Raw genomic sequence first — 13,851 nt, 5'->3', positions numbered from 1 at the left:
ATAGTGCAATACATAGGGTATGGTTTAGGAAGTAGACAGCACAGTGCACTACATAGGGAATAGGGTATGATTTAGGAAGTAGACAGTACAGTGAAATACATAGGGAATAGGGTATGATTTAGGAAGTAGACAGTACAGTGCACTACATAGGGAATAGGGTATGATTTAGGAAGTAGACAGTACAGAGCACTACATAGGGAATGGGGTATGATTTAGGAAGTAGACAGTACAGTGAAATACATAGGGAATAGGGTATGATTTAGGAAGTAGACAGTATAGTGCACTACATAGGAAATAGGGTATGATTTAGGAAGTAGACAGTACAGTGAAATACATAGGGAATAGGGTATGATTTAGGAAGTAGACAGTATAGTGCACTACATAGGAAATAGGGTATGATTTAGGAAGTAGACAGTACAGTGAAATACATAGGGAATAGGGTATGATTTAGGAAGTAGACAGTACAGTGCACTACATAGGGAATAGGGTATGATTTAGGAAGTAGACAGTACAGTGCACTACATAGGGAATGGGGTATGATTTAGGAAGTAGACAGTGTTGTGCACTACATAGGGAATAGGGTATGATTTAGGAAGTAGACAGTAGAGTGCACTACATAGGGTATGATCTAGGAAGTAGACAGTACAGTGCACTACATAGGGAATAGGGTATGATTTAGGAAGTAGACAGTACAGTGCACTACATAGGGAATAGGGTATGATTTAGGAAGTAGACAGTGTTGTGCACTACATAGGGAATAGGGTATGATTTAGGAAGTAGACAGTAGAGTGCACTACATAGGGTATGATCTAGGAAGTAGACAGTACAGTGCACTACATAGGGAATAGGGTATGATTTAGGAAGTAGACAGTACAGTGCACTACATAGGATATGATTTAGGAAGTAGACAATATAGTGCACTACATAGGGTATGATTTAGGGAGTAGACAGTATAGTGCACTACATAGGGAATAGGGTATGATTTAGGAATTAGACAGTATAGTGCACTACATAGGGAATAGGGTATGATTTAGGAAGTAGACAGTACAGTGCACTACATAGGATATGATTTAGGAAGTAGACAATATAGTGCACTACATAGGGTATGATTTAGGGAGTAGACAGTATAGTGCACTACATAGGGAATAGGGTATGCTTTAGGAAGTAGACAGTATAGTGCACTACATAGGGTATGATTTAGGAAGTAGACAATATAGTGCACTACATAGGGTATGATTTAGGGAGTAGACAGTATAGTGCACTACATAGGGAATAGGGTATGCTTTAGGAAGTAGACAGTACAGTGCACTACATAGGATATGATTTAGGAAGTAGACAGTATAGTGCACTACATAGGGTATGATCTAGGAAGTAGACAGTACAGTGCACTACATAGGGAATATGGTATGATTTAGGAAGTAGACAGTATAGTGCACTACATAGGGTATGATCTAGGAAGTAGACAGTACAGCGCACTACATAGGGAATAGGGTATGATTTAGGAAGTAGACAGTATAGTGCACTACATAGGGTATGATTTAGGAAGTAGACAGTACAGTGCACTACATAGGGAATATGGTATGATTTAGGAAGTAGACAGTATAGTGCACTACATAGGGAATAGGGTATGATTTAGGAAGTAGAGAGTACAGTGCACTACATAGGGAATATGGTATGATTTAGGAAGTAGACAGTATAGTGCACTACATAGGGTATGATCTAGGAAGTAGACAGTATAGTGCACTACATAGGGTATGATCTAGGAAGTAGACAGTATAGTGCACTACATAGGGTATGATCTAGGAAGTAGACAGTACAGTGCACTACATAGGGTATGATCTAGGAAGTAGACAGTACAGTGAACTACATAGGGAATATGGTATGATTTAGGAAGTAGACAGTACAGTGCACTACATAGGGAATATGGTATGCTTTAGGAAGTAGACAGTATAGTGCACTACATAGGGTATGCTTTAGGAAGTAGACAGTAGAGTGCACTACATAGGGAATAGGGTATGATTTAGGAAGTAGACAGTACAGTGCACTACATAGGGAATATGGTATGCTTTAGGAAGTAGACAGTATAGTGCACTACATAGGGAATGATTTAGGAAGTAGACAGTATAGTGCACTACATAGGGTATGATCTAGGAAGTAGACAGTACAGTGCACTACATAGGGTATGATCTAGGAAGTAGACAGTACAGTGCACTACATAGGGAATAGGGTATGATTTAGGAAGTAGACAGTACAGTGCACTACATAGGATATGATTTAGGAAGTAGACAATATAGTGCACTACATAGGGTATGATTTAGGGAGTAGACAGTATAGTGCACTACATAGGGAATAGGGTATGATTTAGGAATTAGACAGTATAGTGCACTACATAGGGAATAGGGTATGATTTAGGAAGTAGACAGTACAGTGCACTACATAGGATATGATTTAGGAAGTAGACAATATAGTGCACTACATAGGGTATGATTTAGGGAGTAGACAGTATAGTGCACTACATAGGGAATAGGGTATGCTTTAGGAAGTAGACAGTATAGTGCACTACATAGGGTATGATTTAGGAAGTAGACAATATAGTGCACTACATAGGGTATGATTTAGGGAGTAGACAGTATAGTGCACTACATAGGGAATAGGGTATGCTTTAGGAAGTAGACAGTATAGTGCACTACATAGGGTATGATTTAGGGAGTAGACAATATAGTGCACTACATAGGGAATAGGGTATGATTTAGGAAGTAGACAATATAGTGCACTACATAGGGAATAGGGTATGATTTAGGAAGTAGACAGTATAGTGCACTACATAGGGAATGATTTAGGGAGTAGACAGTATAGTGCACTACATAGGGTATGATTAAGGAATTAGACAGTATAGTGCACTACATAGGGTATGATTTAGGAAGTAGACAGTATAGTGCACTACATAGGGTATGATTTAGGAAGTAGACAGTATAGTGCACTACATAGGGAATAGGGTATTTTTTTTAATTATTATAATTTTTTAAAAACCTTTATTTAGCCTTTATTTAATCTTTATTTAACCAGGCAAATCAGTTAAGAACAAATTCTTATTTTCAATAACGGTCTAGGAACAGTGGGTTAACTGCCTGTTCAGGGGCAGAACGACAGATTTTGTACCTTGTCAGCTCGGGGGTTTGAACTTGCAACCTTCCGGTTACTAGTCCAATGCTCTAACCACCCCATGATCTAGGAAGTAGACAGAATTGTACTTACAGCAGTTCTAGAGAGCCGAGACCCTCAAACAGTCCTCTGGGGAGATCTGTGATCTTATTACCATACAGGACCCTGTAGAGACCATATAGAATAAGACTGAGTACTATAGCAGTAACACCATGACAATACTAGACAACATGGAGCTCAGGATTCTGTTGCCCCATCTGGCTCATATCACTCATAAGAGGGAACTGGAACACACCCAGACTAAAAGGCACGGCACAGTCCCATTCATCCCAGACAGGGCTATCCCCTAAGGGGACACTTACCAACTACCAACCCCCCCTCCTCCCCTGGACCCCCACAGAAAACAAACACACACACTGTCTCCCAGACCTCCCATTGAGGCTGATTCAGTAGGACACATAAAATAAGGACTGTCTGTTTAACTCTATATAAACCCTATACATTATTTACAATGATATGTACACACACACTCCCTCATGATCATGTATATGCTACAGATGTGTCTAACACAGACAGAGACATGTCAACACATACGTTAGTACACACAGACTGGCAGACACACAGACATAAAGAGATAAAGACAGACACACACACTGATGGCGACAAACACACACAGACACACACACTGATGGCGACACACAGACACACTCTGATGGCGACACACACACTGATGGCGAAACACAGACACTAATGGCTACACACACACTGATGGCGACACTCACTGATGGCGACACACAGACACACACACAGACACTAATGGCTACACACACACTGATGGCGACGCACAGACACACTCTGATGGCGACACACACACTGATGGCGAAACACACACTGATGGCGACACACACACTGATGGCGACACACAGACACTAATGGCTACACACACACTGATGGCGACACACAGACACTAATGGCTACACACACACTGATGGCGACACACAGACACACACACTGATGGCGACACACAGACACACACACTGATGGCGACACACAGACACTAATGGCTACACACACACTGATGGCGACACACAGACACACACACTGATGGCGACACACAGGCACTAATGGCTACACACACACTGATGGTGACACACACACACACACACACTGATGGCGACACACAGACACACACACTGATGGCGACACACAGACACACACTGATGGTTACACACAGACACACACTGATGGCAACACACAGACACTAATGGCTACACACACGCTGATGGCGACACAGACACACACACTGATGGTTACACACAGACACACTGATGCAAACAGACTCACAGTGAGTTGAGGGCTCTCAGGCCTTGGAAAACATCGGGAGCAATCTCTGATATCTGATTGTTACTCAGATCTCTGGAAAGAAGGAACAACAACAGTGTTACAGCGAGAACCATGAACTTTGACCTCACACTCTCTCTGACTTCGCCACTTAATGACATCTCCTTTAGGGGGCTGCTTCCTAAATGGCACACTATTCACTAGATAGTGCACTACTTTGGACCAGGCCACTATTCACTAGATAGTGCACTACCTTGGACCAGGCCACTATTCACTAGATAGTGCACTACTTTGGACCAGGCCACTATTCACTATATAGTGCACTACTTTGGACCAGGCCACTATTCACTATATAGTGCACTACCTTGGACCAGGCCACTATTCACTATATAGTGCACTACTTTGGACCAGGCCACTATTCACTATATAGTGCACTACCATGGACCAGGCCACTATTCACTATATAGTGCACTACCTTGGACCAGGCCACTATTCACTATATAGTGCACTACTTATGACCAGGCCAAATAGGAGTCTGGTCAAAGAAGTGCCCTATATAGAGAATAGGATGCCATTTCCCATTTGGGATGCAGCAGACACTGTAAATGCATCCTACAACCTTGGGGAGATGATATAAACCATGCAGAAGAGGAAAACCACAAGAGGACCAGACTAAGGGGAGGTCTCCTGGGTTCGAGCCCACAGAAGAGCTCCTGTGTTGGGCCTCAGAGGTCCAAACCTCTCCTGGATTAGATGGCAATTTTCTTTCTTTTTTTTAACCTTTATATATACAGGTTTTTTCTCATTGAGAACATCTCTTTTCCAAGAGAGACCTGGTCCAATAGCAGCAGGGGAACACCGTTTCAGACAAAACAACTTACAGACACTAACACGACATTAAACAAAACTATAAACACGTACAGTACAACAAAAACATTCCACGTAAAAAACACTAAAAACAGCTGTCCCAAAGACAATTACACTCTTCTATGATGTATACATGATGTATACATCGATCAAGTGTTTAAACCCAACGAAACGGTACTTTAACAGAATGATGCAAGTCAAACGTGCACACACACACACACACACTAACCCTCCACTTCCTACCCCTCATCCTGCCTTAACCCCCCTCGCCCTGGCTCACTGAGAGTTCAACTAAAGGGCTCCAAAAACCAGTAGCAGATAACAGATAAGATTCTTACTGTATATAATCACTCTGTAGGGTAGGAGAAAGGGGGTTTAGGGGGGTGTGTGTGTGTAGAGGTCAAAGGTGGAAGGTCAGGAGTTTTATTTGATTTTATTAGGATATATTTTAGTGCTCATTAGGACTAATCTAAGAGTCCTTAAACATAACAAATAATAATAATAGGATCACATTTTCACATATAACCCACTGTTCCAAACAGAAATAACACACTGACATGTTGACCAGATGAATCCTCTAACAGTCTAGACAGACGACCATAGTCTACCATGGTCCTGCACAACCTTCCAATGTATTATATTTAAATGGTTCGAAAGTATTACTTGATTTTATATATTGAAAGGCTTCTGGTTTGCCCAGATAAATTATTCAATTTCTTTATTGTACTAAATTGAAATGTTATTTTGCCTATTTGTCTTTTCTGTCTGGATAACACATAGATGGTGGACAATCTATTCCTAGTATTGACTGAATGTCTGTCTCTTACCAACTGAATACTGTTGTGAATAGAGTTTGGCTGTTTTAAATGGTGTACATTGTGAAATAAACAACCATGTTTTTTCTTCTTGAATTATCTTGTTGCTTAATGACCAACCAAGAGCATTGATCATTACAACAGAAGAACCATATCTCCACCTTAAAACAATCCTTGCTGCTTTGTTCTGTTCCATCTGCAGCCTCCTATTAGAACTTGCTGATGCATTTCCCCAGACCACAGAACAGTAGTTTACCTGACTCCCAATTACTGCTTGGCCTGTTTTCTTAAGAGTCTTCCCCGGTAAATATTATATCCTTCTGATCATGCATGCAGTTGTATTTGACATTTTTACATAGATGATAGATGCTATTTGAGATGACCACGATAAGCAGTTGTCTAGCTGCACCCCTCAGTTGGTTTCTACCACTTCCTCAATTTGTACTCCCCCATACCTAACTGCATCCCATGCTGTGTTGCCTTTTCCTGGTGGAACAGACCAGCACAACCATAGGTTTCTTGGTGTGCAAAACAAGTTTGTTCTGGCAAACCCAATCCCTGATATTTCCCAGATCTACTTGTAGAGCTTGCTGTACCTGTTGAACCGATTGTCTTGTTGTATACATTGCAGTATCATCTGTAAACATAGCAGCTTGACTTTCAGACGAGGCACAAGGAAGGTCGTTGGTATTTGTTAAGTAAAGGGGGTTGACTAGTTACATTCTGCGCAGCTTCTTGTAGGAGGTGAAGGCCCCAGGAGGAACTGACTTGATGCCATTCTGCTCCAGACGACTAGGAGGGAGAGAAGGAGGGAAGGAAAAGGGAGAGAGTGAGGGGAGGAAAAGGGAGAGAGTGAGGGGAGGAAAAGGGAGAGAGTAAGGGGAGGAAAAGGGAGAGAGTGAAGGGAGGAAAAGGGAGAGAGTAAGGGGAGGAAAAGGGAGAGAGTGAGGGGAGGAAAAGGGAGAGAGTGAGGGGAGGAAAGGGAGAGAGTGAGGGGAGGAAAAGGGAGAGAGTGAGGGGAGGAAAAGGGAGAGAGTGGGGGGAGGAAAGGGAGAGAGTGAGGGGAGGAAAAGGGAGAGAGTGAGGGGAGGAAAGGGAGAGAGTGAGGGGAGGAAAAGGGAGAGAGTGAGGGGAGGAAAAGGGAGAGTGTGAGGGGAGGAAAAGGGAGAGAGTGGGGGAGGAAAGGGAGAGAGTGAGGGGAGGAAAAGGGAGAGAGTGAGGGGAGGAAAAGGGAGAGAGTGAAGGGGAGGAAAGGGAGAGAGTGAGGGGAGGAAAGGGAGAGAGAGTGAGGGGGAGGAAAAGGGAGAGAGTGGGGGGAGGGAAAGGGAGAGAGTGGGGGGAGGAAAGGGAGAGAGTGAGGGGAGGAAAAGGGAGAGAGTGAGGGGAAGGAAAGGGAGAGAGTGAGGGGAAGAAAAGGGAGAGAGTGAGGGGAGGAAAGGGAGAGAGTGAGGGGAGGAAAGGGAGAGAGTGAGGGGAGGAAAGGGAGAGAGTGAGGGGGAGGAAAAGGGAGAGAGTGAGGGGAAGGAAAGGGAGAGAGTGAGGGGAGGAAAAGGGAGCGAGTGAGGGGAGGAAAAGGGAGAGAGTGAGGGGAGGAAAGGGAGAGAGTGAGGGGAGGAAAAGGGAAAGAGTGAGGGGAGGAAAAGGGAGAGAGTGAGGGGAGGAAAAGGGAGAGAGTGAGGGGAGAAAAGGGGAGAGAGTGAGGGGAGGAAAAGGGAGAGAGTGAGGGGAGGAAAAGGGAGAGAGTGAGGGGAGGAAAGAAGAGAGAGGGTGGGAGACAGAGGGGAGGAGAAGGGAGGGGGAGACCCATCGGCAATGAGATTCATTCAAATTACACCCATGTAAGATATAGGAGAAACTTAGTCTCTTTCTCTCTCTCTGTGTGTGTAAGTATGTGTGTGTTTTGTGTGTGTGAGAGACAGGAAATGTTGAGGGTATCAGACACAGTTTGACATATTTGTGTGACTGGAGCCGTTAGCTGACCAGGGGAATGCTCACCTGTTAAACTGCCAAACCACTCAGAGACTGCAGCATTACACTACTTACCCCTCTGTCTGTCTCTCTCTGCTTCTGTCTGTCTCTCTCCTGTCTGTCTGTCTCTCTCTGCTTCTGTCTGTCTCTCTCCTGTCTGTCTGTCTCTCTCTCCTTCTGTCTGTCTCTCTCTCCTTCTGTCTGTCGGTCTCTCTCTCCTTCTGTCTGTCTCTCTCTCCTTCTGTCTGTCTCTCTCTCCTTCTGTCTGTCTCTCTCTCCTTCTGTCTGTCTCTCTCTCCTTCTGTCTGTCTCTCTCCCGTCTGTTTCTCTCTCCTTCTGTCTGTCTCTCTCTCCTTCGGTCTGTCTCTCTCCTGTCTGTTTCTCTCTCCTTCTGTCTGTCTGTCTCTCTTTCCTCCTGTCTGTCTCTCTCTCCTCCTGTCTGTCTCTCTCTCCTCCTGTCTGTCTCTCTCTCCTCCTGTCTGTCTGTCTCTCTCTCCTCCTGTCTGTCTCTCTCCTGTCTCTCTCTCTCTCTTCTTCTGTCTGTCTCTCTCTCCTTCTGTCTGTTATTCTTCTGAGAAAGTCTTAGAAAGTCCCTCTCTCTCCCTAACCTCAAACACATTCTACTATTTCCTCATCCTCCTCTCACCATCTCTCTCTTTTTCTCTCCCTCCTGTCTGAGTGTGTGTGTGTGTGTGTGTGTGTGTGTGTGTGTGTGTGTGTGTGTGTGTGTGTGTGTGTGTGTGTGTGTGTGTGTGTGTGTGTGCGTGTGCGTGTGTGCGTGTGTGCGTGCGCGCGTGCGTGCGTGTGTGTGATCCTGCATGTGTCCTTCAGGTCTAAGAGGTTAAACCCAGGGAGATGTTAAGTTGAGAGATGAGCCTGTGTAAAAGTCAAGGGTTAAGTGTCCATATATGGACATGGTCGGTGTGGAGGGCGGGGTGGTAAGCTGCTGTCAAGGAATAGAAATATCCTTTCTAGAGCAGCTCTGATGCATTAATGATACACACACATCAACTCTTACTGGTCAGATGGCCACATATTCATCTGATTGGATAAACTGTAGCATATACATATATTAATACAGGATAACCAATGACACACAGACATATCTTATTGGTCAGCGGGCCACCATATCAATATGCAATGACAATCATGATGATTATACAGTATTTATATGGCCCATGAACAGTATGAATGGTCATATGTGGTGTGGTTATTCTACGTGGTGTAGTTATTCTACATGGTGTGGTTATTCTACATGGTGGATTTATTCTACATGGTGTGGTTATTCTGTATGGTGGATTTATTCTACATGGTGTGGTTATTCTGTATGGTGTGGTTATTTAATATGGTTCAGTTATTCTACATGGTGCAGTTATTCTATATGGTGCAGTTATTCTGCATGGTGCGGTTATTCTGTATGGTGGGTGATACCTCAATGACTCTACTGTTTGGATGTTTTTGTAATGCAGAATAGACATTGGTCTCAATGGGATTTCCTGCTTAAATGAAGGTTAAATGAATAAATCAATACTAACACCAGTAAGTAAATTGACCAGGTGTGGTGATGAGCATGAACTGACCATGTCGACGGTCTCAGATCTCGCTCATGGCTTCAGGCAGGTGAGCAGGTATGGCCACCTCGTATCTTATAAACCATAGTTAAAGCTTTGTGGTCTTGTTGACCATGTGTGGTCATGCTGACCGTGTGCAGTGCTCACATCTCAGTCATGGCTTCAGGCAGGTGAGCAGGTATGGCAGTGAGGCCCTTGCCTCTACAGTCTACGATGTTGTTACTACAGGAACACATGGGAGGACAGGAGCCAGACGCCAGGCTACACGGCTGGACAAACGCACTGTCACTCTGACCTGGAGAGAGAGTGAGAGAAAGAGAGAGAAAGACAAAGAGAGAGAGCGAGAGAGAGCGAGAGAGAGCGAGCGAGAAAGACAAAGAGAGAGAGCGAGAGAGAGCGAGCGAGAAAGACAAAGGGAGAGAGCAAGAGAGAGCGAGCGAGAAAGACAAAGGGAGAGAGCAAGAGAGAGCGAGCGAGAAAGACAAAGGGAGAGAGCAAGAGAGAAAGAGAAAAAGAGAGAGAGTTTAAAATGAGAGAGAGTGATTATTGTGTATTATTGAATGATTATTAGTTGCTATGTAAATACCAGGTGATTTCTGGACAGTAAATCAAAGTCATACCAAGGGAAGGACATGGCATAGAAAGGCTCCACACAAAATCTAGTGCTGTATCTCAGCTGGTGAACTCTAACCTCTGTCTTACCTGAGCAGGTGACCTCTACAGGTAAACTCTACCCTCTAACCTCTGACCTCTGTCTTACCTGAGCAGGTGACCTCTACAGGTAAACTCTACCCTCTAGCCTCTGACCCCTGTCTTACCTGAGCAGGTGACCTCTACAGGTCAACTCTACCCTCTAACCTCTGACCCCTGTCTTACCTGTGAAGGTGACCTTTACAGGTAAACTTGATTTACCCTCTAACCTCTGACCCCTGTCTTACCTGAGCAGGGGCCCTCTACAGGTAAACTCTACCCTCTAGCCTCTGACCCCTGTCTTACCTGAGCAGGGGCCCTCTACAGGTAAACTCTACCCTCTAACCTCTGACCCCTATCTTACCTGAGCAGGGGACCTCTACGGGTAAACTCTATCCTCTGACCCCTGTCTTACCTGAGCAGGGTCCCTCTACAGGTAAACTCTATCCTCTGACCCCTGTCTTACCTGAGCAGGAGACCTCTACAGGTAAACTCTATGCTCTGACCCCTGTCTTACCTGAGCAGGGTCCCTCTACAGGTAAACTCTATCCTCTGACCCCTGCCTTACCTGAGTAGGGGACCTCTACAGGTAAACTCTATCCTCTGACCCCTGTCTTACCTGAGCAGGGGACCTCTACAGGTCAACTCTACCCTCTAACCTCTGACCCCTGGCTTACCTGAGCAGGGGACCTCTACAGGTAAACTCTACCCTCTATCCTCTGACCCCTGTCTTACCTGAGCAGGGGACCTCTACAGGTAAACTCTATCCTCTGACCCCTGTCTTACCTGAGCAGGGGCCCTCTACAGGTAAACTCTATCCTCTGACCCCTGCCTTACCTGAGCAGGGGACCTCTAAGCAGGTAAACTCTATTCTCTGACCCCTGCCTTACCTGAGCAGGGGACCTCTACAGGTAAACTCTAACCTCTGACTCCTGCCTCACCTGAGCAGGTGAACTCGTTCTTCTGCAGTTCAGCCAGGTTGAGTCCCCTGAGGGTTGGAGGGGAGCTGCACTGTGTGTACAGACCCAGGGTGGGCCTCTGTCTCAGCCAGGGAGACAGCCAGGACAGGTGACAGTCACACCTCAGACTGTTAGAGTGGAGACGACTGGAGGGAGAGGACGAGGAAGGAGGAGGTTTATTGTCCAATGTACCAGGATGTCAAAGGAAATGTGTATTGTGCTTTCCCAACCCTCTGAAAAACACAGAGAGGTTGGAATAGAGGGGAACCACTAGGAGAGAGAGGGAGAGGAGGGGGGGATCCCTTACCCATCTCTCACTGAGACTCTCACTCCAAACCATCATCTGCACACACACACGCACTGTCTGAACCAGTTTCCCCCATACTGTTGTAGCCCTATACTATAACCCTAAATCTCAGCTTTAACAATGGACGGGATTCTAGTTGTGTGTGTGTGTGTGTGTGTGTGTGTGTGTGTGTGTGTGTGTGTGTGTGTGGGTGTGGGTGTGGGTGGGTGGGTGGGTGTGTGTGTGTGTGTGTGTGTGTGTGTGGGTGGGTGTGGGTGGGTGTGGGTGGGTGTGGGTGGGTGTGTGTGTGTGTGTGTGTGTGGTGTGTGGTGGGTGTGGGTGGGTGGGTGTGTGTGTGTGTGTGTGTGTGTGTGGGTGTGGGTGGGTGGGTGTGGGTGTGATTTTCAGGGGCTTAACAGTTTGATTTCCAGGGGCGTCTGTCGTTGGACAGTTGGTTGACAGGAGCTTGGTGCCTTGAAGTCCCAGCAAATCCCCCACAACCCTTCTGTGGTGGGTGGAAGGGGGCCAAGTCTCCTGAGAATGGGGGTTGGGGGTTGGGGGTTGGGGTCCCCCCCCCAAGAGGCTGGGCCTTTCCTGAGACAGCGCTACATCTCTGATTGACTGGTTTATGGGTACAGAGGCATTCATACAAGATGTGTGTATTTGAAGTGTGTTTCTCACTAGCGGTTGGCTCAGCCAAATTTCAGTAGGCATCTGCCTCTGATTCCAAAGGTTGCATGTTCGAATCCAGCGATAGAAAGTTGTTCTTGATATTTTAGTTTTAAGCCCATCTCAAACCTTAAACCTTAAACATAACAGAGTTAATGCCCTTAAAGCTGCAATATGTAACTTTTTGGGTGCCCCTACCAAATTAACATAGACATGGTTATTGAAACAAGTCCAAGGAGCAGTAGATCTGTTCTATGTGCACTACTACTATGCTTCGTGCCTAAATTACATGTTTGCATCTTTTACTTTTGGTTTTGCTTCAAACAGCTGAAAATACAATATACTTGCTTATTTAAAATCACATACATTTAAATTAGGAAAACTATTAGAATTTTAGCAACCAGGAAATGGCGGAGCGATTTCTGCATATTGCATCTTTAAGAATTTGGAATTAATGCCTGAACATAACCCTGACTTTAAATATCCAGAGTTAATACCTGAACATAACCCTGACTTTAAATATTCAGAGTTAATGCCTGAACATAACCCTGACTTTAAATATTCAGAGTTAATACCTGAACATAACCCTGACTTTAAATATTCAGAGTTAATACCTGAACATAACCCTGACTTTAAATATCCACAGTTAATACCTGAACATAACCCTGACTTTAAATATCCACAGTTAATGCCTGAACATAACCCTGACTTTAAATATTCACAGTTAATACCTGAACATAACCCTGACTTTAAATATCCAGAGTTAATACCTGAACATAACCCTGACTTTAAATATCCAGAGTTAATACCTGAACATAACCCTGACTTTAAATATTCACAGTTAATACCTGAACATAACCCTGACTTTAAATATCCAGAGTTAATACCTGAACATAACCCTGACTTTAAATATCCAGAGTTAATGCCTGAACATAACCCTGACTTTAAATATTCACAGTTAATACCTGAACATAACCCTGACTTTAAATATCCACAGTTAATACCTGAACATAACCCTGACTTTAAATATTCAGAGTTAATACCTGAACATAACCCTGACTTTAAATATCCACAGTTAATACCTGAACATAACCCTGACTTTAAATATCCACAGTTAATACCTGAACATAACCCTGACTTTAAATATCCACAGTTAATGCCTGAACATAACCCTGACTTTAAATATCCGAGATCTGCAGCTGTGGGGGTATCTTCATCCTGTTGTGTTTATACAATAACTGTGTCACTGAGTAGTAGTGATGGGAAAAACCATAGTTGCATATCACAATATTGTTCTTGACATTATATACACTATATATACTTTGACTCCAAGTATCGATTGGTAAAAAACAGGTAGTGTTGACTAGTGAAAAGTCGGCTGTAGCTGCGCCAAAACGAATCGAAACAAAATGTTCTCCTGCTCTCTGGTCTCTCTGCAGCAGACGCATAGCGAGCGATATGTTCCCAGATAGCACACACTCGTCTGCCCAACGTGGGCTCCATGTCTCCAGGGTACATTGGGA

General features: G+C 44.5%; 1 protein-coding gene across 1 annotated transcript in view; it reads right to left on the bottom strand.

Annotated features, from left to right (window-relative positions):
- Nucleotides 1-13,851, bottom strand: part of LOC135528314 (slit homolog 1 protein-like) — a 186,981-nt gene that overhangs the window by 98,621 nt on the left and 74,509 nt on the right. Inside the window, 5 exon segments of the mRNA XM_064957308.1 lie at nt 3,256-3,327; nt 4,507-4,578; nt 6,906-6,977; nt 9,872-10,019; nt 11,356-11,519. Coding sequence (XP_064813380.1) covers nt 3,256-3,327; nt 4,507-4,578; nt 6,906-6,977; nt 9,872-10,019; nt 11,356-11,519 — 528 coding nt within the window.

This window comes from Oncorhynchus masou, chromosome 5 (genome assembly GCF_036934945.1).
Source record: "Oncorhynchus masou masou isolate Uvic2021 chromosome 5, UVic_Omas_1.1, whole genome shotgun sequence".
In the NCBI taxonomy this organism is placed as follows: Eukaryota; Metazoa; Chordata; class Actinopteri; order Salmoniformes; family Salmonidae; genus Oncorhynchus; species Oncorhynchus masou.
This window is presented reverse-complemented; position numbering and strand designations above follow the sequence as displayed.